Raw genomic sequence first — 26716 nt, 5'->3', positions numbered from 1 at the left:
CATACGTGTGCTGTGTAAAGTTAAGGCACCCAAAACGACGACTAACTTTGCGACGGGAAACTAGACTAGCGGCGACGTAGCGAACGCGAAAATCCGTCGTGGATCGCCGCAGCTCCTAATTTGCATACCCGACGCTGGTTTACAACGCGAACTCCCCCCAGCGGCGGCCGCGGTACTGCATCCTAAAATCCGACAGTGTAAAACAATTACACCTGTCGGATCTTAGGGCTATCTATGCGTAACTGATTCTATGAATCAGTCGCATAGATACTCTGAGAGATACGACGGAGTATCTGAGATACTCGGTCGTATCTCCTTTGTGAATCTGGGCCTTAATTTTCAATAAGAGATTAGCATGCGGAAAAAAACAAAAAACAGACGATTATCCGTCCGATACCAGGCATTAGGCACCAACTACTGAGTGTTTGGGAGGAGTCTCCTATTGGTTCTTGTTTCTGTATATTGAACTCTGGCTTTTACTTCAATTCTCACTGTCTGTTTGAAGAAGGGGCTTAGGAGTGGCTCTGAAAGGTTGCTTCCAAGTTTTCTTCTGTAAACTACAAATCCCCCCACCCTCCCATGTAAGGGAGATGGACAGCAAGGCGTGTTTGTATATCAAATCAGATCAGCCTACTGTGACAGTTCTGCGCCTCTAAACATCCAGTACATCAAGTAATGTCACTTGTCACTCTAAGGACAGAAACATTTTTGTTCTTGAGTTTTTACAAGCTTTACAATAAATGATTTATAAAGATATATAGTTCTTTAACCTTTTAGCACGTTCACTCAAGGGAAGAGCATAGATTTAGAAATTGCACAGAAATGTGTGTAAGTACCTGGCGAGACCCCAGAGAAACCATCCTGGTCTCCTTTCCAAAGGGGCTTTTCTGAAGCTCGTGGACAAACTGGGAAAGCTGAGAATGAGTGCGGCTGCAGTAATAAATCTGTGCAGAAAAAAAAAAAAACAATATACGCTCACCTTAGTGTAATGCAGACAGCTGACAACCATACGATTAATCATTATCCACCTTAGTCAAAACCAAAATAAATGCTTTGGCTATGCAAACACATTAGCTTCTGGTAACCTCACTATACATTATCTAAGATGCAAAAATTGCAGAAATGCAATATCCTTACCATTTTTTGTAACTATTATGTATTGCTGTTAGGGCTCATTCACACCTAGGCGTTTTTACGCCCGACGCCCCACGCTATTGCAGCCTGCAATACGCTGGAGGGGTGATTTAACATTGTCGGCTATGGAGATGGTTCACATCTCCACGCCGAACGCCTGAAGCACAAAACAAGTCCCGGACCCTTTTTTCAGGCGGCTTTCGGCATAGCCGACAATGTTAATCACCCCTCCGGCGTATTTTAGGCTAAAAAACAACGTGTTTTGTCGCGGAAAATCGCGGGACAAAACGCCGCAATTTGTCGCGGCAAATCGCGGTACAATACGCCGCGTTCAGGTGTGAATGCAGCCTTAATCTTTATTACAGTTTACAATGTAAGCCAACCCAAAAGTTTTTTCCTTTTAGTTTGGGCTTTTGACATTGAAACCTGAACAGAAAATTCAGGTATAATAAAGAGGTATAATAGAGACAGAAGAAAAAACTTGATGTTGACCCTAACATATAGAGTTTTTTAGGGGAGACCAGATGCTTGTCTCAGATGCTTGAAAATTAAAAAATGGTTTAATAAAAAAAAAAAAAGTTTTTTTTTTCTTTTTTCTGTGACCCTTTTACACACCCACAGCAAGGACTGCCACACCTCAGAAAACGTTACCTTCTAACTGCCTGTTTTAACCCCTTATTGCGGCAATACTATGCAATGCGGGCTGTTGTGGGGTGGCTGAAGCATGGCCCTATTCAGTTAAATGGATGACAGAAGTGCCTGACAAACATTACAGGGGGTATGATTGCTGCTGCAACCCCTAAGCAGAGCATCGCGGCCACGCCACGTGTAGGCCCCCCCCCCCCCGCCACTGTCTTTGCAGCTTAAGGGGGAACAACTGAAGAGCAGTAAAAATGAGCTTCAGCCACATGTTTTTACCTCTCCCAAACCTCAAGTATAAGGAAGGCCTCAGACGACTGTCACCAGAATTGGAGACCTGATTGGAAGATTTCCCCTTCAATTCAAAATTTTGGATTTCAGACAGCAATAAAAAACCTGACAGAGGTTCTAATCTTTCCACGCTACATCCACAAGTTTTGCTTTAGACCAATTGTCTTCAACCCCTAGTTGTCAAGCCTGCTGGGCCGTGGCTTAACAACTGCCAGGAGACCACGATTCTCTTTTCTCGTTGTCCGCATGGAATGCTTCCGCACCCCGAGCCACTGCTTGACAGCTGCTGCAAACACAGTCCTAGTGCGGAACTGCTTGTTTATAATGTGTTGGCTAATCTGGTGGGCTGAGAAGGATGCAGGTTGTTAAGAGGAGCTACAGCGACAAGTCCTTTATTACGGCAGCAGCCTGTACAGAAGAAAAACTAACGCAGCAGCAACTTCCAAATTACGAGGAGTAAATAAAATATACAAGAAAGATAAAAAAAAGAGAAGTGAAAACTAAAGAAAATTGGAAAAACAGTGTGGACCTAGGAATCAACTGCAAAAAAATTAAAAGGTTGGGCAAACTTATTTTAATGTTTACTGCAATGTATTCATAGGCCTCTTCCAAGGCTTTACATGAATCCTACTTGTGAATTAAGTTTTTTTTTCCTTCAAAAACACGCTTCAGTTAAAATTCTCCCCTCCCCTTCTTCATTAACAAAAAGACTGGGTTTCCCTTATTTTTTATGGTTGTCCCGATGCCGATACTACGATCGGTATCGATACCGAGCATTTGGGGCGAGTACTTGTATTCGCACAAATGCTCCCGATGCCCTAGCCGATACCTGGCGGAGTAGCGGGCGGCACGTCGAGCTGGCAGGGAGTGCAGGGCGACTGGAGCCGTCACATTTGGTTGCGGAAGTGACGCTCCGTGTTGCCGTCAGAGACGCCCATCTTGGTACACCCTGCATTCGGCCACAGTATGCCAGCGGCGGACATCTTGTTACACCCAGCCCATATAGTTTGGGCTGGGTGTAACAAGATGGCCACTGCCGCTGTTATGTGGCCGAGTACCAGGATGGGCGTTGCAGGCAGCCTTCTCCATCAGTGCCCATAAATGTCACCTATCAGTGCCCGCCAGCCGTCAGTGCCACCTGCCAGCCATCTATCAGTGCTGCATATCAGTGCCACCTAATCCTATCAGTGCCACCTAATGTGTATTGTGCTTTGAGAAACGGTCACATGACATTTAAAAAAAAGTATCAGTAATCGGTATCGGCAAGTACTTGAAAAAAAGTATCAGTACTTGTACTCGGTCTTAAAAAAGTGGTATCGAGACAACCCTAGTTTGTTTGCTCTTTTACTTGTTCATTTATTTAATTCAAGAGAAAAACTTTTTTTGATCCTGCCAGCCCCCCCCCCCCCCCTCTTTCCTTAAACTTTGCAAAGCACAGAAGCAGATCAATGCTTGTGGTCAATTTGCATCCCTTGGATCTTTTATGGGAGTTACAGAATGATGAGTCTTTTATTTTTTTATTTGGGGGGGGGGGGGGGCGCATTTATTTATATCTGTAGATTTTACCAAGCCCTGGTTTTACAAAGGTTGAGAACCACTGTTTTAGACAAACTTTAAAACAATTTCCACTTTCTATTAGCTTGTACATATCAATCAGCAGTTTTTGATGTTCTATCCCCACAAGGATTCCAATTAGTATGCTTGTTATTTATATCAGATGCACTCATTTTAGTTGCTCTGGGATATGACTCAGCTCTGCTGTGCTATTTAAAATGCAAATATATGCAATGTGGTAAAAGCCAGATCTCAATCAGTGACCCGACAGTAAATATATCTCGTTTCTTACGGTTACACCACCCTCTATCTCTGCGTGGACTTCCTAAAAAAGCTAGGGAGACTAAAAGAAAGTACGGTACATTACAGTTGACCAATTGTATTTTACAATATGATCTGTCTGACATTTGTGGTGCTTGAGGCCCAATGTGATCTGCAACTGCTTACTAACCTTGGTCACATGCTCTTCTTCCAAATCCTCTTCCTCATCGAACCTGCAAGCACACGAGGAATAGGTATGTTTAACAAGGCATCATAGTTAAAATAAGTAAGGATTATCATGGCCGCTATCTAGATACAGAAAATATTTTATCTATCCCTTGCAACTATTAGTGTCTCCTATGCAATACAGTTTCCCTACCCACTCTACACCAAGACTACAGGTGCCCTGCTTACAGTAAAGTTCTCTTAGGCCCCGTACACACGAGAGGATCCATCCGCTGAAAAATCTCAGCGGATCGGTTTCAGCGGATAGATCCCCTGGTGTGTACGTTCCAGCGGATATTTATCTGCGGATATTTCGGATTTCCAGCAGATAAAAATTTGTTAGCATGCTCCAGCAGATCGATCCAGTGGTCTGTACAGACTCACCGGATCGATCCGTCCGAACCCGTCCCTCGCATGCGTCGTAATGATTCGACGCATGCGTGGATTTCCTTGTATGACAGCGTCGCGCACGTCATCATCGCGGCGACGGCGCGACACGTCACCGCGGTTGAATTCCGCGCAGATTTGGATCCGATGGTGAGTACATGCCAACAGATCCAAATCCGCCAGAGGATTTATCCGCGGATACGGTCCAGAGGACCGTATCCGCGGATCAATCCTATCGTGTGTACCAGGCCTTAGAAGCCTTCCCTCTGCTTCTGCACACAAGGGTTTACTCTGCCTTACCTTTCTATGCTGTCTAGTCACCTGTTTAACCCCAAAAACAGAACTGCAGTTACGCAAGACGTAGGCCCCATACACACGGGAGGATATATCCGCGGATACGGTCCAGCGGACCGTTTCCGCGGATAAATCCTCTCGAGGATTTCAGCAGATTTTAATGCGATGGAGTGTACTCACCATCGCATTGAAATCCGCGCCGAAATCCTCTGGCGATGACGTGTCGCGCCGTCGCCGCGATTATGACGCGGCGACGTGCGCGACGCTGTCATATAAGGAATTCCACGCATGCGTCGAATCATTACGACGCATGCGGGGGATCCCTTCGGACGGATGGATCCGGTGAGTCTATACAGACCAGCGGATCCATCCGTTGGGATGGATTCCAGCAGATGGATTTGTTTGGCATGTCAGCAAATATTCTATCTGCTGGAATCCATCCCAGGGGAGATATATCCGCGGAAACAGATCCGCTGGAGTGTACACACCATAGGATCTATCCGCTGAAACCCATTTGCTGGGATTTTTCAGCGGATGGATTCTATCGTGTGTACGGGGCCTAAGTATATGTGATCCCTCACCTTGTAAAACACATTTAGTTTAAAACAGAAATGAAAGGCCAAACGTTTGTGTATACATATAAAAACATTATGAATATTTTCCCCCTACTTTTATAAGAAATCACATAACCTCTGTTCTCAGCTGCACAAGATTCTTAGAGAGCTGGGGACGGAGAAACAGCAGTACATTAGTCTTCTCAGTGAATGGCTGTGTGCGTGGGGGGGGGGGGGGGTTGAATCAGGACAAGTCTATTCAGTGGAGAAGAGCAGACCAAGCGCTGTGCTCTCATGCCTAGTGTGCTCAGTTTTTTATAGGAGCCGATTGATGCTCACAAACGTAAAAGAGTTGCCTGCATGTTTAGGAAGTGACCAGAGTTTGGTTAGCGGCTTGGACGAGCAGATTTTTTTTTGTTGCATGCCTTGGATTTGCAATCAATACAGTACTGCACTGAAAATTGTGTGTGTTTGTTGACCTGCTGAGGGCCCGTTTACACTACCTGAATCAAACCGCATATTGACTGGTGTCCATGTGGCTGAGTGGTGAGGGGGCAGTGCACAGTTTAAAAAAAATTTTGATAGTGTACAAATGTGCATGCCAATCAAATCTCTGAGCAGCATGGTTGTGCAATCCGACGAGCTGCAGAAAACTGCAACATATCTGCATTTTCCCCCACACTACACATCACATTTACATAAAATACATATTTTTTTAGTTTTCTATGTACCCTTGCGGTGACCGGTGTTATCGCCAGGGTACAAAGAATACAAACTGAACTGAATGCCATTCTTCAGAACAGCTTGGAATTCTGCTTTAAAAGTTTACTTTACATCTGCCTTGAGAATTACTTTATTCACAGAAAACAATCACTTTTCTCCAAGCTTGTCTGTTGCGTCTCTGTGCCACAGATGGCCGACCCTGCAGCTGACAGCATGTCACCAGGAAAAATGTCACCCGCTTGAAAGGTAAATGTGTATCCGTTTGCTTTTGAAGGGAGCTAAAGCCTCATTAAATAAAAAAGCCGGGTAAGCTGTGTCAATAGAAATATGTCAGCCAGGCGTTTTAAACCCGCAAAAACATTCTACTGCCATGCATGCCCTGTCACAGGAAGTGACAAGTGAGTCAGAGCGAATACTCATCTCACATCACAGGGAACCACGGGGACGACTCCATTAGAATGTCAGGTGGCGGTGTACCTGCAGTACATGTTGAGTGCCTCATACCGACCTAGCGACAACAGGCTGTGCTGGCAATACCAAAACAGATGGAAAACAGATTTGATACATTTTCAATAGTGCTATTAATCCTGACCTGTCAAACTGTTTAACAGAGAAGTATGGGAATGATCTTTTTTCAAGAATCATACTTAACTAGGTGGATGTAGCATCAGTCCGATGCTGCATCTGTCCCCCGCCGGCTATATGACTGAGAACTGGGCGATCAATGACCGCTGATTGCTCGATTCTCAGAGCTCTCTGCGCTTCGCCCCCTGAGCTCACTGGAGCGCTGGGCTGTGGAGAGGGCGGGAGCAGGTCACTGAGAGGCTGAGCCGGGTGCAAGCATGTGGGGGAATCCCAACCATATGCTCGTGATCTTTCCAGGGCCTGTGACATAAGTCAACAACGGACTTCAGCCCGCTGTCTTCTGAAAATAAATCACAGGAGTGCAGAAGGAACTGCACTTCTGTGATCCACAGGAGAAGTACGAATGAAATTCAAATTAATTGGCTGCCGTGCCTGAGGCTGGGTTCACACTACTACACTACTTTCATCCTACTTTGCTCTGTGTTCAATGTTTCCCTATGAGAGCGTCTTGTAGCGTCCTACACAAGTCGGTCCGACTTTGAAAATGCTCCCTGTACTACTTTTGGTCCTACATTGATCCTACTTCAGGCCCATTGAATATCATTGAAGTCGGACCAAAGTAGTATCCTGTTCATGAAAGTAGGATGGATGTAGGACCAATGTAGGATAAATGTAGGACCAATGTAGCAGAGCAAAGTAGGATGAAAGTAGTGTAGTAGTGTGAACCCAGCCTGAGGAAGCGTGGGACGCATAGCCCGCACTAGTGTGAACCCAGCCTAAGGAGCCATCAGCAAAACAGTTCCATCAGGTGCACCACAGCCCTGGGCCTGTAAAGCACTTGGTGGCCAACTCATACCTTACACCAATGATGTCTAGGAGAGCACTTTCAACAGTATCTCACTCTGAGGACACAATACAGACTTTCTCAGAGTATGATCCAGGTACGGCCTTCCAAGACTATGCCAAGGATCAGCCAATCTGGAAAGCTGCAAAATAAGCCCCATGGCTCTGCAGCATCTGAAGACGACTACACACAAACGGAATTTCCGATGGCCTAAAACCCGATGGAATTTTTTGTCGGAATTCCATTCAAGCTGTCTTGCATACACACCGTCGGACCAAATTCCGACCATCCAAAACTCGGTGACGTAAAACACTACGGCGAGCCGAGAAAAAAAAGTTCACTGCTTCCGAGCATGCGTCGACTTGATTCTGAGCATATGTGGGTTTTTTCTCCATCGGCGTTGCACACAGACAATTGTAATTTCCAATTGTTTTTTTTCCATCGTAAAAAAATAAAACATGTTTTATTTCTAAACACAGATGGAAAAAAGTCCGATGGGGCCCACACACGATCGGAATTTCAGATAAAAAAAAAGTCCATCTGACTTTTTTCATCGGAAATTCTGATCGTGTGTACGCGGCATAAAGCTACTTACACACTGAGGCAGTGACACTGAGGCGCTTTACAGGTGTTTTAGTACTAAAAATAGCACCTGCAAAGCGCCTCTCCTGTTACTCCAGTGTGAAAGCCCGAGTGCTTTTACACTGGAGTGGTGCGCTTGCGGGACGGCAGCAGCGCTACACAGCACTTTTAACCACGGCTAGCAGCCGAAGAAGGGGTTAATAGTGCCCCACTAGCGGTCGAAAAGCTAGAATCTGCACGAGAAAAATATAGAGGACCTGCTCTCTATTTTCTTGTTGTGATTCTCGGCAGTGTTTTTCTGTGTGTATACTTACCTGTCTCCATGGAAACCCGTGCATGCTCGAAATGACTGACGCATGCGCGGTAGCTTTCAAGGCATAGGTAGGGTGAAGCAAGATGGTGGCGACGGCATCGAATGTGACAAGCGCATGCTCGTCGATGACGTCACCGCGTTCGTGCCATTCAAAAGAACGGCGGTTCTTTTGAATCGTACGTGAGTACACTCGGCCGGCAAGAAAATCTTGCCAGGAATCTCGTCAGGAAAAACAAAGTTTTTTTCCTGACGAGAATTCCGGCCGTGTGAACAGGGCTTCACAGTACTCTCCCTGAGAACACTTTTATCTAGTCTTCTGTCCAGAAAGACTGTGCCATGGTTGTTTAGTCATCATCCAAGGTCACCATAGCCATTTTATTGCAGGGAACTGCATAGCGATTTTTATAGGCAGCAGGAAAGTAAGTAATGCTCAGCGAAAAATTAAAATATTAACATTTTTATGCAGAAGAATATGGACAATTTTGGCACGATCTGCCTACTCTAAATACAGGCGATAACATATATTTTCATACTCTGGTTGCTTCTTTGTGTCCTCGTCGCTCTCATATTCAGCAAGAACCAGCTCTTCCTCTCCATGCTCCAAGTCCATGCCGTCTCCTCCTCCTGAGAGCATCTGCCGACTGAGCTGCAAGAGGCGCATTGTCTCATCTTCCTCCTCCCTCTGGAGATACGAGAAAAGCAGCAACAGATAAAAGCCTGCACACTCACATAGAATATCCCGCAGGACCAGCAAAGCATCCAGGATGCATATTTTAACAGGGGTACTACTGCAGAAGAAAGATCAGAGCTTGCATATTCATGAATAACTGTATATAAAAGCAAAGATTAAAAAAACTGACATTTAACAGATAAGACAAGTTTCAAGATACTAAAAGTGTAATATGTGTAATCCTATGCTGACATCAAACCATAAAATTAGATGTAAACCCTAACTGAATGACATTAGTTTGTTCTGTGCATGATGTATCAAACAATTTACACTTTTTTATTTTTTTAAATACTTATCTCACCTGTTTAATTCTTTGTTACATCTCTGATCTCTTGCAGCCCCTTCCTGTCCACATGTACTCCATCAATGGCTGCACAGAATTCCTGATGCGTTAGTGTGTCTTATGTTCCCATAAGACACACAAAGTCGGCTTGGCCCCACCCCCCATCACGGACTATGATCGACAGCAGCAGGAGCCAATGGCACCTGCTGCTGTATCTGAGCCAATGAGAAGCAAGAGACCCCAGAGAGCCTCAGCTCTTGTGCAAACTACTGGATCGAGATCAGGCTCCGCTATGTATTTAGGGTGCGGGGCTGCAAGGGAAGCTGCATGCAGAAGATTTTTACTTTCCTGCATAGAATTCCTTTACAATCACTATCTTTTATTTTAATATCTCTCATCAAAACAGTATTAGTTCAGTACCAGTCACATTAGTTCTTTATCTTATATAGACCCCTTTGGGGAGATTTTCCCTCATTTACTGGCCCTACGACACCCATGCAAGAAATAAATGGTGAGGTGGACACTGAGACAAAAGGTATGGACAACAACATAAAACACTTTTAGAAGTGTGATGGAGGTAAATAAAATGAATATTTTTGTGTTATGTTACTTTCCTCCTGAGCTACTCAAATGTTGCCTTTCTTTCATTATATCGTTTATTTGTTCTATTAGTTTTTATATTCATTATCTATATATGCATGTGTGAAAAATATTATATCACAATAGTGTTTATTTTCCTTAAAGCGGGGGTTTACCCGAAAAACTAATTTTTAACATTAGATTGAGGCTAATTACGGGAAGCACAATCGGGTGGTTTTTTTTTTAAATCAATGCAGTACTTACCGTTTTAGAGATATATGTTCTCGGCGGAGAACATCTATCTCTAAAACGGTAAGTACTGCATTGATTTAAAAAAAAAAAACACCCGATTGTGCTTCCCGTAATTAGCCTCAATCTAATGTTAAAAATTAGTTTTTCGGGTAAACCCCCGCTTTAAAGAAGTTATATCAGATATGAAATGTTTAAAAGTTACAACTCAGCATTGGAGAAGAGACAAAGAGCTTTTCAATTTCCATTTCCCATTGCTTCTCTTATTCCAACCCCCCCCCCCCTCGTCCTTGTTTTACTGAAGGAACCAAATATGACTTTGGAGAGAAACCCTTGCAGAGCCGACAATGGACCCCTGTACATGGACATTCCACAAGAGACTGTTTATGCTAAATATGGACTTGCAAGAATAAACCCCCTCCTCCTCCCTGTTCCTTGAGCTGCCTATGTCCATATATTACTCTGAAAGGAATGTTGCCCCTGAAAACTTGGGTGTAAGATCCCTGTATGACACGGAGGCATTTGTGCCAATTAAAGGCTTTTGAAACGTGTGCAGTACAGACGTCACAAGGGGCTGAATTGTATAGACTGAACCAATCAAATGTGCTTATGTTTGTGATGTCATGTTGTTTATAAAGCTATAGGAAATAAAGGGTTTGGTCTCTTTATGGCTGAACGCTGAAAGGTGAGGATGTAGATTTTTCTCTCTGGTCTACATGTTTCACTATTATGATTTGGGTCAAACGGCAGAAATGGGGTTCGCCCTGAGGTTGTATCAGGGGTCAATCATTATCAGAAGTTCTCATTCTTCCCAATGGCAGAAAATCGTATGAAAAATGCCGCTTTTGAATCAATCGTACGATAATCTGATCATTGGTACACAGCTTTTTAAGAGCCGATCAGGACAATTATGGCGAAATTTTCGGATGGGACAGAAAAAAACGTTTCTCGTACGATACCAGTTTGTACGACTTTTGTTTTATCAGTACAGATGTCATTTGAAAATACAATACAATAAAAAAAATACAATAGAAATACACTACAACACATTACATCACTTCTGAATTTTTATTCTGTCGTACGAGAATTTTCCTAACTTTAATAAACTTTTAATTTTTAATACAAAACCAGCATGCAAAAAAAAAAATGGACGCTCATTGGTCCGATATTCTCATTGTATGTACCAGGCATTACTCTGCTAAAAATAAGCTTTTGTCCAAGTCTTCATTAGAGAGATTTCCCATCACTGCCTCTCCTCAAAGAAAGTGAGAAGATATCTCAATAGACACACACATTTTAATATGGATGTCAGCTCTGGAAAGGAACTTCACAATGTATGATACTACAGAGCGATGCCCTATAAGCATCACCACTTCCAGGCCCTGCTTCTATTTCTGGATGGAAACCCATGAATAAAAGGGGCTTCCTTCAAACCTTTGGCAGAGACTTGCAGTAAAGGTCATTTTTCCCCATTTTCCTAAAGCCCTTACCTTTCTCTTTGAGGCAAACTTCAGTTGAATGTTATGTCGCATCTGCTCCAGCCTTTCCTCTTTTTTCTTCCGCTGTATCTGATCCTCCTAAACAAAGAACGATAATCTCATGGTTATGGATTATATTAGGAGATCAATAACCTTTGTGATGAATGTACCCAATACACAGGAACTTTTTCCTTTTGTAAATAAAAAAACACTGTTATCTCAGCACATGCAGTTTAAAAATACATACAGGGTCATCCAGAAAAAAAAAATCTGCAGAAAATGTAATGCCGCGTACACACAGTCGGAATTTCCGATGTTCGATGGGAGCTTTTGGTCGGAAATTCCGACCGTGTGTAGGCTTCATCGGACATTTGTAGTTGGAGTTTCCGACAGCAAAAATATGAGAGCTTGTTCTCAAATTTTCCCGACAACAAAATCCGTTCTCGTAAATTCCGATCGTGTGTGCACAATTCCGACGCACAAAATTCCACGCATGCTCTGAACAAAGTACAAGACGGAAGCGCTTGGTTTGGTAAAACTAGCGTTTGTCCGCTGTTACGGACGCAAAAGCACAAGGCTGAAAAGCGTGAATCGTCTCTCACCCAACTTCTACTAACACGACTGGTATTGAACTTCCCTTTATAAGTGCCGTTGTACATCACTGCGTTCGGAATTTCTGACAACATTTGTGCGACCGTGTGTATGCAAGACAAGTTTGAGCGAACATCCGTCGGAATAAAATCTACGGTTTTGTTGTTGGAATTTCCGATCGTGTGTATGTGGCATAAGTGTGTATGGGGTTTAAAGCTTGGAAACACCAGTGATGTAATCCTCTGGTCGTAGTACCAAGGGGCCAGATCCACAAAAGGGATACAACGGCGTTTCTATCTATGGAACTGATCCACAGAATCAGTTTCCAATAGATAGGCAGAAGATCCGACATGTGTAAGGGACTTACACTGTCGGATCTTAGGATGCAGTACCGCAGCCGCCGCTGGGGGCATTTCTCGTCGAAATGCCGCTTCGGGTATGCAAATTAGCACTTACGGAGATCCACAAAGCTTTTACGCTTCCTTTTTTCTCCGTAAGTATTAGTTTGCCGTCGCAATATTAGGGCTACTTTTACAAGGCCTAAACTGTTTAGGCCTTGTAAAAGTAGACCCTTCTATCCCGCGTCGCCGTCTTTTTTTTTTCCAATTTTTTTTTTTCCCGCCGCAACTCGTATTTTTTTTTTTACGCCCGTCGCGATTCTCAAAACCCGGCGCAACGTAAAACCGCGCAAAGCACGTCGGGAAAATGACGTCGTGAGCATGCGCAGTACGGCCGGCGCGGGAGCTTGCCTAATTTAAATGGGACTCGCCCCATTAAATTAGGAACGCCTTGCGCCGGCCGGATTTAAGTTACACAGCCGAAAATTTCTAGGTAAGTGCTTTGTGGATCGGGCACTTAGGTAGAAATTTTCCGGCGGAGTAACTTAAATTGAAAAAGTTACGTTGCGCCGGGTTTTTGTGGATCTGGCCCAAACATTTTTCCTCCAACCTTGCAGTGCTCCAGCTTTGTGTTCTTCACAACATACAATGTAGAATCCCATCAATCCCACCCCAACAGCCATGAGAACCCTCAGGTGATAGAATAACCATTCTGGGTGGACTGCCCCCCTGACATATCTCTAATTCTAAATCAGTAGAAGGGGTTTCATTTTAAAGTTCAAACTACACTCTCCAAAATCTCTAGACAGTTTGCAGTTGGTTTCAGGCAACATTTACTTTTTAAAGAGTTTGCAGTTTTTACAAGTTAAAATGTATGAGCTCTAGAAAACCACTTCCCCAGCTGAAGGCAAGACTGAACTCTAGTAATGAGAGTGATAAAGTGCGCTCAGTATTAAAAATAGATTGGGGAAACAAGTGGAACTTTGCCATTAAAGATGCATTATTCAACATTTTCAGCATCAGGGGTCCGAAACACTTTATAACAGAGACCCCCTCTGGCAGAAAGGGGAGAGAATATCCAAAGAAGAGCTAAAACGCGACAGAAGTCAAAAGACATTCCAATTAATAACATGCAGCCGCTTTTTAACTCGCTCTCCCTTTAAAGGGCACCTGTCAGAAGAGAAATATGGGAACAGAAACTGCCGACTTGTCTTTAAACACGCAGGCTTTGGGTTTTACTTTATGAGTTAGTGCTGAGAACAAGCACAGAGGCACTGAAGTCATAACTCCTAACCTGTATACATATTTTAATTCCTTATCTCATTAAAGCGGACCAAGTATGTTAAACAGCTTTTCAAGATGAGTGCTGAATAATGTGCAACACTCAAAAGGGTTACTGGTTACTGGTTACAAAGTTTACAGTACAACTTTCCCATAATGCCTTAATCTGCTTTTATCTCCAGAAGCACAGAGTCATCGTTGTTCAGGCATCATCCAGGACCGTCGGCAGGACTGCGATGCCAGCTCAGAAATGACACAATCGTGCAAATCATGTGCAGTTTTTGTGCTCACAAATGTCTAACACAGATCAGCTCCTGCTGCAGTTGCTCACCTTGTGAATTGCTACCAAGTAAAGATTTTATATTTCCTTAGTCCCCTTGATGATTGGGGGGGGGGGGGGGGACTAAGGAAATGCTACTGCATGCCTGCAGCAGACAGATGCCATAATTTCAGCCTAGGCAAAGGCTCTGACTGGAGCTCTGGATTTTTATAGATAAAAGTTAAGCACTGCTGATATTTATTTTGGCATGTTGGGAAAGGGGTTGTAAAGCTTTTGTGTTTTTTCACCTTAACCACTTAAGCCCCGGACCAATATGCTGCCTAAAGACCCAAGGGGTTTTTACAGTTCGGGACTGCGTCGCTTTAACAGACAATTGCGCGGTCGTGCGACGTGGCTCCCAAACAAAATTGGCGTCCTTTTTTCCCCACAAATAGAGCTTTCTTTTGGTGGTATTTGATCACCTCTGCGGTTTTTATTTTTTGCTCTATAAACAAAAATAGAGCGACAATTTTGAAAAAAATTCAATATTTTTTTCTTTTTGCTATAATAAATATCCCCCAAAAACATATCTAAAAAAATTTTTTTCCTCAGTTTAGGCCGATACGTATTCTTCTACCTATTTTTGGTAAAAAAACAAATCGCAATAATCGTTTATCGGTTGGTTTGCGCAAAATTTATAGTGTTCACAAAATAGGGGATAGTTTTATTGCATTTTTATTTTTTTTACTACTAATGGCGGCGATCAGCGATTTTTTTTCGTGACTGCGACATTATGGCGGACACTTCGGACAATTTTGACACATTTTTGGGACCATTGTCATTTTCACAGCAAAAAATGCATTTAAATTGCATTCTTTATTGTGAAAATGACAGTTGCAGTTTGGGAGTTAAACACAGGGGGCGCTGTAACATTTAGTGTTCACTTTGTGTGTGTTTACAACTGTAGGGGGGTGTGGCTGTAGGACTGACATCATCGATCGAGTCTCCCTAATAAAAGGGATCACTCGATCGATGCGCCGCCATAGTGAAGCACGGGGAAGCCGTGTTTACATACGGCTCTCCCCGTTCTTCAGCTCCGGGGAGCGATCGCGACGGGGCGGCTATAAACGAATAGCCGCGCCGTCGTCCCGGATCGCTCCCCGAGGCTTAAGGACCGCCGCATGTACGGGGGGGGGGTCCCGATCGGACCCCCGACCCACGTCAAGCAGACGACGTATAGGTACGTGCATGTGCCTGTCCGTGCCATTCTGCTGACGTATATTTACATTAGGCCGGTCCTTAAGTGGTTAATGCATCCTATGCATTAAAGTGGAGGTTCACCCAAAAACTCAATTTTTAACATTAGATTGAGGCTCATTTTGTCAAGGGGAATCGGGTGTTTTTTTTACAATCGAAGCAGTACTTACCGTTTTAGAGATAGATCTTCTCCGCCGCTTCTGGGTATGGGCTGCGGTACTGGGCGTTCCTATTTGATTGACAGACTTCCGACAGTCGCATACAGCGCGTCAAATTTTCCGAAAGTAGCCGAACGTCGGTGCGCAGGCGCCGTATAGAGCCGCACCGACGTTCGGCTTCTTTCGGCTACTCGTGACGCGATGTATGCGACCGTCTGAAGCCTGTCAATCAAATGGGAACGCCCAATCCTAAAGACCATACCCGGAAGCGGCGGAGAAGATCTCTCTCTAAAACGGTAAGTACTGCTTCGATTTAAAAAAAAAAACACCCGATTCCCCTTCACAAAATGAGCCTCAATCTAATGTTAAAAATTGTTTTTCGGGTGAACTCCCGCTTTAAGGTGAAAAAACAACTTGCACTCTCGGGCCCCCCATATTTAACTGAGCCACAAAACTCTGTGGGCGCGATCCCACGATGCTTTCCCCCAGCTTGAGGCTGCTCTTCATTGGCTCCCGCTGCTGTCAATCAAATCAGTGACGCAGCACGCCGGGCCGAGTGATACAATTGGCGGCTATGGCCGCCACTTTATCACACCAGAACACACCCGCAAGCTAACCCCGTTGGGAGAACGCTTCCCAGAAGGGGGTTAGCTCTTGCGGGGAGGAGCCGAGACAGCCATCGAGGGACCCCAGAAGACGAGGATCGGGGCCACTCTGTGCAAAATGAACTGCACAGTGGAGGTAAGTATGACATGTTTGTTATTTAAAAAAAAAAAAATGTTTTAACCCTTACAACCCCTTTACAAGTTTGCATAAATAATATTTAATTTAAAGTTAGTGACAGATATACCAAACCAGTGAAGCAAGAGTGGCCACGACAGGTCTGAAGCATTTGAAAACAAGTCAGTCAATTAAAATCCACCATTAAAATTAGACTGATCATTTCTTTGTAAGTGGGCAAACATACAAAATCAGCAGGAGAGCAAATACTTTTTTCCCCTCACTGTACACATTGGGGAACAGTTGGGGCATTATATATGGATATTGAACACATTGCGTCTGTGCATCCTTTATTTTTTTAGTGTGAAAGTAGCCTAAATCTCTTCCAATGTCTCAAAAACAAAGAGGCAAATCTATTTCTAGGCTGGTGAGAGGAAAATGTAGTATCTTGCTGAGGAACGGAGACAGTACACATCTTTTATATCGCTACGAGTTCATTTCATAGACAATGTTTATCTTTTGCGAAGGATTTATAAGAGTACTAAACAACGAGGAAATATGCATGTATTTCACAGGTGAAGCCCAAAAGAGAAGATCCAAAGTGGAAGAAAAACTGTATGGGTAAATACCCCCTTCCACAATCATTAATGTAACCAAAAATCAGCCATATGCTGCAAAATGCAAAAAAAAAAAAAAAAAAAAAAAATCGCTGTTCTACTTTTTTTGGTGCTATTCACTACCCGTCACGTGATCGCAGTCTCACTTATTTCTGATTCTAAGGGCGGCAGGTGGGCATGTGCAGTGAAAGCCAGTGGGGGGTGCGATTCCGGAGCTCTCTCGTGATTTGAAGACACTTGTGCATCTTCATTCATGATAAAGCATGTGATGTCATGGAAGGGGCGGGGCTGGATGTGGCTGATCGGAGCGGGGAGGGTCTGGGAGGACCTGTTAGAGCAGACACCAACAACGGTACTAGAAGTGCCTGTGAGAAGCCACATTCTGCTGCACAGGGCAACCGTTGTCGGTGAAGGAGAGGAGGGTTGCTCAATGTCTGAATTTAATAGAAAAGGTTTATTTTTTTTCCCTAAATAAAAGGGTTGTTTTTTTAATATTAAATGGAGTTTACTTTAAATTGTCCTCAATCTTGCCATCTATAGAGATATGTGTGGAACTCTACAAATACACAGCCACAAACCCGTTCCTACATTGGTAAAATCATTATACCTCTACCTTCAAAAACGGGACCCCAGAGGGACAAAAAATTAGGGCAAATAGGAGCTGCACCACAGTGGAGAATTTTGAAAAAGACTAAAAACGTCCTACACAACAGATTCAGGGGTTACCCAGAAAAAACCTTGAGGAAGGCAAGCTATAGGGCTAAAAACAAGAACATCTACTGGTATACCCAGATGGACATCGAACGAATTTCACCTGAACAAGAAATTACTCACCACAATCAAGTGAGATTTAGACCCCCTTTCACACTGGGGCCACGGTGGCGTTAGCGATAAAGAGCTGTTTGTTTTAGCGGCACTTTAGCGCGGTTTAAGTGGCGCTTTTTGGCCGCTAGTGGGGCACTTTCAAACCCAAAGGGGTTAAAAACTCCTTTGTTGTGGCGCTTCCGAATCGTTTTTCAGGCGCTTCGGAAGCACTGCCTGTTCATTGCAATGGTTGGAGCATTTTGGGAGCACTAAATACAGCGCTCCCAAATTGCCCCAAAGATGCTAATTGCAGGACTTTTCAGAACGTTCCGCAAGCGCACTGCCCCAGTGTAAAAAATCAAACTTGAATAAATGAGAGGCGGTTTTCAGGTGCTTAGCAGAGGCAATTTTCAGCGCTAAAGCACCAGAAAACTGTGAAAGGGGTTCTATGGTGTTTTGAACAAATACTGGTCTATTTTGACACTGGACAAAGACCTGAAAGAAGTACTGGATGAGCGCCCCATAACGTTGAAGCACAAACCTCTGGAAAAAAAATGATGATATGGATGCCTGGAGACAATGTATGGCATACTAATTCAAGCTTACTGTAAAGGATTTTATGAACCCCAAAAATGTTGAGAGTGTAAGGGCTCATTTACACTTGCTTCGGCTTCAACACACATTAACGGCTAGTTCACGTTTTAAAAACAAGGCTTCGGACATGCTTTGTTAAAGCACTCTGAATGCCAGTCAAAGCCCGTCACAAAAAAAAAAAAAAAAAAAAGTTAGCTTACAGTCCTGTTTACATTTTGCTTTGCTTCAAAAATTATACCCCATGTAGGTTTAGTGGTGCGTCAAAGTGTCTTCAAAGCCTCTATAGAAGTCTATTACAAAGCTTGCTTGAAGCCCCACTGAAGCCCCATCGAAGCCCCACAAAGCCTCACTGAAGCCCCACCAAAGGCTCATCGAAGCACCAAGCAAAAGCAAGGTGTAAACAGGACTGTAAGCCAACCATTTTATTTAATGATCAGAGCTTTGACTGGTGTTCAGAGAATTTTAACAAAGCCTGTCCGAAGCCTTGTTTTGAAACAAGTGTAAACTAGCCCTAAAATGTACTACTTCATAAATTGTGGTTCAACAGGAGTAGTACGTGTGGTGAAATTCCCCTGCAATTTACTGTATGTGCATAAAACTATTAGACAGAAAGAGAATCTTGGCGATATAACTCTTAAAAAAAATAAAAAAATAAAGTAAACCTATGCTTCACCATACTGTATGTAGGAAAACATGGCAGAAAATGGAAATTTTACAGTTTTGGGGCCTTCAAACTGTAAAATTGGGCCAAAGAAAAGGCGATTTGTATGAAACATTATTATGTACAGAGCCTAAATGGATTTTTGTTCTAGATTCAATGTACCCAAACAGGCTAAATAGAGGCCTTGCCTATCTTCCATTAATTTAAATAGCAAAGCTTGATTAGGTTTAAAATACAGTAAAGTGGGTGTAAACCCTTACATATACCCAGTGCAGTGATTGGCCTTTAGGTGATGCACAGAAATTAAACAAATCCTCCTACATAAGTTGTACCTCTTTATCTGCAGTCTTCGCTACATTCATTCAAAGTCCAGACTTCATAAAGCTCATCTGTGCTTTCAGAAAACAGGGGGCGGAGAGATGAAATTACACACTGCAGAGCTCAGTAGTGAGAGCTCTGGCAGCCGATTGGAGGGAAGGGACACACACACACACACACACACACACACCACTTCACACAGGAACAGAGCTGAAACTGTCACTCTGCTAGAGGTCCCTCCCCTGTCACTTTTTGTCTCTTATTGTCAGGAAAACTTGTCAGCATTAACTCATGTTGATTGCAGTGGAATGGGACAGCAGAGAGAAATGACACTGATGCTCTGGATTGAGACAAGTACACACTTTAGAAGGACATGTTTTGTTCATATTTTATGTCTTAGGTTTACAACTACTTTAAATGTGGTATAATATGGAAATAATTTATATTATGAGTAATTGGCTGACAGGTCTATAAGTTCAGGAAAATAAATATATATGATATTAATCAATCAATTGATTGGAAGGAAGTGTAGAATATATATGTAGATTAAAAAAAAAATATTCACACACACACACACACACACACATATATACACACACACACACACATATATACACACACACACATATATACACACACACACATATATACACACACACACAATATATATATAGTTTATGTACACCACCTTCATACGTGTGTGTGTATATATATATATATATATATATATATATATATATATATATATATATATATATATATATATATATATATAATGACCCTATATAGTGAGAAATATGCCCTGCACATATGTCCTGCAATTGTTCGGATGTGAGCCTGTTGATGTTGTATGCATGTCTCTTGACAAAAAGCAAACAAAATGACGAAATTTGGGTGTGCGCATGCAAGGATGCCGTCAAATGCACTTATCTGAGGAGGTTCTCAATTACACAATTTTAGGATGCCTATGACTCGAGAGGCTCTAAAAAACACCACGTCTCACAAGCCAAATGGCAATTTGTTATGATTTTGCACTGAAGCACTGGTATACTTTTTTAGCTCATTTCAAATGACATGCAGCATTCTGAAAATGTCCACAATTATTCTGCATTGGTAACTTTGTAATTGGCATGATATGTCCCAACACCGAGATTGATCATGTGATTACAGTAGAAGCCAGGCAGAATCTCCTGCTTAATGAAGCCAAAAGATGTTTTAAGTGCATAAGAATCGGCTAATCAATGTCTACCGTAACAAAGTGCAACAAAGTTCACCGCCATCTTGAGTGTGGGAAATTGACTGACTTGCATCTGGATCGACACTGCGCATTCACAAGTCATGCTGCACTTTCTGAATGGACCAGCAACCCCCTGAGCCCTGTAATGTGTCTCAGGAGGTTGCAGGCGAGAATTAGAACTTTTTCTCTCTCTATATATATATATATATATATATATTTTTTTTTATTATGTGAAGCTCCACTTTAACGTAAATAGAAAGGCGTGAATGGGCCTTAAAAGAACCTACTGATATTAGGGCCAACGCTCACTGGCTCCTGAATTTTACATTATGTCATCCTTTCCTGATGTACAGATATATTGACATTTTCTTTTTCCCTTCTTTTTTAAGGCTAGCAGGTTTGTTAAAAGGAGAACAGCACCACCTTGTGACCGATACAAAGTATTGCAGACTCAAAAGTTATAGTAGTTTTAAAATCTAACACCACCTTTATAGTATGTTACACCCATTTTTATGTGTAGCATATAACATGATGACAGTGTGCTAGGGTTCCTTCTTCCCAGCAGTAGCTGTCAGACTTGAAAGCAGCAGGGCTCAGCCTGCACAGCCACAGCAATCAGAGATCTGTGAATGAATTACGATTACCGTCCACTGACACTTCCTGCGGCTGTCTCAGCCTAGGTTCACAATGACTGCGGGTTAGAAACCATGCAAGTTCAGCTGAACTAGTACAATGTCAAACCGGCAACACAGTGCGACTTCGGGGGGGCGATTTGACAGACATCTGTGCGGGATTTTGCACAGATGTCTATTCAAATCGCCCCCCAATGTCGCCAAAAGTAGTACAGGAACTATTTTTGGGAGTCGGTGCGGCGCCACAAAGTTGGCGCCGCACCCATTCAGATGGTATCATTGCCGGCAATAGCCGCCGATTTGGCATGTCAAATCGCATGCCAAATTAGCCCATGTGCACGTGGGCTAAATGAAAGTACATACCTTCTTACAGACAAATTGTTGGAGGAAATGTTGGCAGGCGCATGTGCATTTTACTCGTGAGCCAGTGAGCCAGTGATCGCAGTTACAATATTTTTCAAGTTCATTTGCAAAATAAATGAATGCACATTTTTTTTTGCAAAAAGGTGGGTGCATTTACTATTATCGTAATATATATTTTTCTAAAAAGGAGGATTTTGACTTTAGGCCCCTTTCACGCTATAAGCCCACTTGGATCCGCCTGTCTGTTTTTCAGGAAGATCCGAGCGGGCCACCCATTGAGTCCTATGGGCAGGCGGATGTCAGCGAAGATGTGCCCCCGCCTTCTGTCTGCCATCTGATCAGATAGATCCGCTCAAAACAGACGTATGGCGATTCGTTTGGCGGATCAGCTGGGATCTGATGAAAACGGACATGCTGTCCATTTTCGTCCGATCTCCCCATAGAAATAAGTGGGGCTGCGACAGGTCCCTCCCTGCTCAGTTAGCAGAGAAGGACCTGTCATCCGCCGGCTCATCGGCGATCAACGGAGGGATCCCCCGCTGAGCATTGCAAGGATGCAGAGAAATATGGCAATTGTTAACGTTATATGTGTAGCCAAACACTAAAAACAGCCAAACATGGATCGAAATTCGGTTCAGCGGGGAGCAGCCAAATTGTGATCATGTATGGGCACTCTGGTTGTATTCACTGATCGACTTCTGTACAGCCAGCCTGACAGGTTTTTCCTGATCGATCAGTGCCACCAGCCCTAACCGGCACCACTGATCATTATATTATGAGAGCAAGGAAGACTCCCTGCCATCAGTACACGATAGAACAGCAGGAGCGATTCCCCCATCCACCTCAGGATGTGTGGATCCGATATTTTTTTCTTTGTTCGATCAGCAAGTTAAAAAAGCATCAGGTCTCCAAAAATTTGGGACGGGGCCATGTTTACAACAGTGTAGAATCCACTCTTTTAGCAACATGCTGTAAATGTCTGGCAACTGAGGAGACCCATTGCTGTAGTTTTGGGAGAGGAACATTGTCCCATTCTTGCCTGATATAAGATTCTAACTGTTCAACAGTCCTGGGTCTTCTTTGTAGTTTTTATTTCAAGATATGCCAAATATTTTCAGTTGGACCCTGAAAGCTCCAAAGCATTGCGCCCACGGCCAATGGATCAGGGGTGCAATATCAGGATCCTGCAAACAAGCCCTGCAGCTTTCACCCCCCCATCTCAGATAATGGCTTACTGCTTACAGGCTGCAGGGCTTGTGAATGAACTGCTCCACTGAACTACAAGCTGCAATAGCTGACGATACTTGTAGCACTTTCACAGATCACTGTGAATTAATGAAGTGTCCATGTAGGTGGAAGCCTGCACTACCACACTATTTTAAAGGGGAGTTCCAGCCTTTTAGTGCTTATTAAAAGTCAGAAGCTACGAAAAGTGTAGCTGTTGACTTTTGACAGACAGACACTTACCTGCTCCACAGTTCAGCAACGCGACCGCATGGAGCTCCGCTCCTCTCTCTCCCCCTCTCTGGCCGGCACCTCCATTCATAGTGTGGACACCCAGCCGTGACAGCTTTCGGCTTCACGGCCGGGCACTCACTGCGCATGCGCGAGTGGTGCTGCGCTCTATGAGTGGACAGGCAATCTCCTGGGACCTGTCACATGTCACTGGGGATTGCCTAAAGGGAGGGGCCGCCTAAGGCGAGAAGAAAAGAAGAAGTCGCAGAGGGGGTCCCTGGGTGAAAGTGGGACAGGACGTCCCACTCCTACCAAAGTGAGGGCGAGGAGTGCTTAAAGCGGAAATTCCACTTTTGGGTGGAACTATGCTTTAAAAATGTGACATCAGGTGTGGGGAGAAGATCCCCTGTCCGCGGGTGGGGAGAATCAGGAGTGCAGGGACAGGTCTGGAGCATGTTATACGTTACACCAGAACTAGGTTAGTTGAAAAATGCTCTTCCTTGTTAGTACCACTTACTTTACGAGCCTTTTGTTGCCCTGTCTCATATTTTTGGAGACATGATGCCAACATCAATTTCATAATTACGTAATTTTTTTCTTAAAATGGTAAATTTTCTCAGTTTAAGCATTTGATATGGTTTCTATTTCCTACTGTGAATAAAATATGGGTTTGTAAGGTTTGCAAATCATTGTATATTGTTTATAGATTTCACACAATGTAACAGCTTTTTTTATACTTGGGTTTGTAAAAGAACACATCCCCAGGATCCCTTTAGACCTACATGCTCCTCACTGTGGGCCACTGCGTGGTGAAGACTTTAGCCGTGCAGTCTGCCGAACAGTTTGAGCATGCACACATTAAGGGATGTCATATATTTTCTTTTTTTTCCTTGTTAAAAAGAAAGGGATGTCATATAAGTTTTCTTTGATATAATGCTTGAAACAAAATGATTGACTGATTGGCAGAGAAAGCTAAATCCTGCAAGAGGCGGGCAGCAACAGTAAGGATCAGGAAGGAAGGTAACTGATGATCAGTCATTTAAATAGGAACTAAAGATGCGAACAAGCTAGCTGCTGCAGCTTCAAAGGGTTTTATTGTGGAGGGGAAGAGATTTGCGAGTAATCCATTTCAACACAGGAGAGAACTTGCTACATATATAGGAGTAAAAGCTAAGGAGTTCAGCTTTCAAAAAAGCAACAAGCAAGCCCACGTCAGACTTGACTTCACACTATAGATGCAGGAACAGCTCTCAAGCTTGTCTCTGCTTACAATCCTCAGTGTAAATGGAGCAAAATTTAGCAAAACCAACATACAATCCACTTTATTAAAGGGGTTGTAAAGCTTTATTTTTTATTTTCTAAATAGGTTCCTTTTAAGCTAGTGCATTATTTTTTCACTTACTTTTTCCTTTGATTTTCCTTTGTCTAAATTTCTCACTTCCTGTTTCTCCTCAGTAAGCTTGCCCCTATCATCTGACTGGGGGTTAGTCAGCCAGAACAGCTTACTGAGGAGGAACAGGAAGTGAGAAATTCAGACAAAGAAAACAAAGAAAAACAAACATTTAGAAGGGAAATCGAAGGAAAAAGGTAAGTGAACCAACAATGCACTAGCTTAAAAAGGAACCTATTTAGAAAATAAAAACTGAACCTTTACAACCCCTTTAACTCCAATGGTCCCTAGTACTCACAGCTAGGTTCCTTTGTGACAACTTTCACCTGATAAAGGCCTGCTCAGAGAGGTACTACTTCTGTATCCTGTAATGACGCTGAGGTGCTCTAGTGGTACAGGCAGCGGGAAAGAAGCATTTACATTTTTATTTTGTAGGTTCAATGGTTTCTGAAACTTATGTAATAAGAGGGTCACTTTAAAGAGACTCTGCTGCCATACCATTCATTTCAACCAAAATCTTTCCAGAAGATTGTATGCACATTTAATTTGTTTTATATGCGTGTAATTTACCTGTAAATGCATCCCTTCTGTAGACATCCAAAAGTCTTGAGACTACTGCTGGGTGCCACCATCTTGGATGTCAGCAGCCCCAGCGTTGTCACTCAAAGGACACTCTTTCTACACCCCCCCCACAAGTACGCACTCAAAAATACTTGATTTTTCTGTGTAGTTTTTTTTTTTTTATAGATGTGTGATGTGTCCCAGGAGGCTGTGGGTGGAAAAGGGGGCAACACACAAAGTTATCCTCTTCCCCCCAAAAAAACGCAACTCAGGCTGGGGGAGGGGAATAATAAGCGGCACTTCACTTTTTGAGTAACATTATACTGGTTGGTGACAGGCCTCCCTGGGGCCCTAAGCAAAATGACATGTCACATTAAAGTTGAGAAGTGGGGGGGGGGGGGGGGGGGGCTGCCGAAAATGACATGTCACATTTAAGAGAGAGGGGGGGGGGGGGTTGTTCTGCTGTCTGTCTGAAATTGCTTCTTACAACATTAAAGTGAGAAGCGGGGGTGCTGACTTCTTACCTCCCATGCAGCCAGCGAGTTGAGAAGCGGGGTGAGGGTCCGAAAATGACTTCTCACCAGGCGGGGCCTCTAGTAATTTTGAATTTGGGGGGCCCTCCGCAGCTTTGTGGGGCCCTAAGCGGCTTGCATAGTGAGCCTATAGGGAGGATCTCTTTAGCAGAAGGAAAAGAGGTTTGGCCATTACCAGCAAATAATGGTGAAGGTGGCTTACCTTTATCTTGTTTTTTATGTCCATCTCCTCCTTTTTGTGCAGGAATTGTGTGATCCAGTCTGGCTCGGCAGAGGATGCAGTTGCCGATGTCGTGTTATCTGTCCCTTGGTTTTCATTATTTTCAGAATCCCCGACAGACAGCGCCAGTAACTCCTCCTGACGCTTCTTCTCTTCAAAGTCTCTCAACCAAGAAAGAGAGCCACAAATCAGGCTCAAAGACTTGCCCTGAAACAGTGCAATACACGCTGTTAAAAGATAATCCTAAAGACAATGGTCAATGTACAAAATGTGGTGCGCCTGCCATCCATGACAATCAAACTCCTCTATTTATTTTCTTACTACAAAACAACTGGATAAAAACTCTACTCTAAATGATTACCCGCATTCAGACAGCATCAAGGATTGTTGATCTCAATTAGAACCCCCCAAACACAGCTACTAGCCAGGCCTCAAGGGTTACTCGCCACCAGTTGCCCAGTCCAACCCCTACCATGTCCCGCCCCTAATCCCGCCCCTAGACACGCTCTCATAAAATGACAATGTACGTCCCTGCCTTATTGCGGGTCAGGGGTTTGATCGGGACCCCCCCCCCCGCGCTACATGCGGCGGGCGTCTTACCTCCGGGAGCGATCCGTGATGAGGGGGCGGCTGTTCGTTTTTGTCGGCCCCCTCGTGATCGCTCCCAGCCAATCCGGCAACCCCCCGCCGTGTGACTTCCTCTGCCTGTGTAATGTAAACACTGGCAGAGGAAGTGATGTCAGCTCTCCTTTCGGCGGTATTTTCAATCCGACGAGAGGAGAGAAGACATCACAGTAAGTGGCACCAACACTACACTGACACCACACAAATAGGCACACTTAACCCCTTCCGATCACCCCTCCCAGCCCCCTGTCACAGTGTCACTGATTGCAGTGATCATATATTTACTGATCACTGCATTTAGTGTCAGTGTCACAGTTAGTGTGAGTTAGTGTGACAGACAGTTAGTGCGACAGGCAGTTAGTGTTAGGTCCAGGGTAGCCCCGTACCCCCCCCCCCCC

At 43.7% G+C, this 26716-nt stretch overlaps 1 protein-coding gene across 2 annotated transcripts in view; it reads right to left on the bottom strand.

The window, feature by feature from the left end:
* Positions 1 to 26716, bottom strand: part of DDX11 (DEAD/H-box helicase 11) — a 151306-nt gene that overhangs the window by 102576 nt on the left and 22014 nt on the right. For both annotated transcript variants that reach the window (XM_040345244.1, XM_040345245.1), the window contains exons 3-7: positions 25677 to 25901; positions 11718 to 11804; positions 8920 to 9068; positions 4070 to 4112; positions 837 to 944 (exon numbers count right to left, since the gene is read on the bottom strand). In XM_040345244.1, the coding sequence (XP_040201178.1) occupies positions 837 to 944; positions 4070 to 4112; positions 8920 to 9068; positions 11718 to 11804; positions 25677 to 25901 (612 nt within the window). The remainder of the gene's footprint in view (positions 1 to 836; positions 945 to 4069; positions 4113 to 8919; positions 9069 to 11717; positions 11805 to 25676; positions 25902 to 26716) is intronic.

The sequence above is a fragment of the Rana temporaria genome, chromosome 3 (assembly GCF_905171775.1).
Source record: "Rana temporaria chromosome 3, aRanTem1.1, whole genome shotgun sequence".
Taxonomy (NCBI): domain Eukaryota; kingdom Metazoa; phylum Chordata; class Amphibia; order Anura; family Ranidae; genus Rana; species Rana temporaria.
Note: the sequence above shows the minus strand (reverse complement) of the source record. Positions and strands in the feature narration are given on the sequence as shown.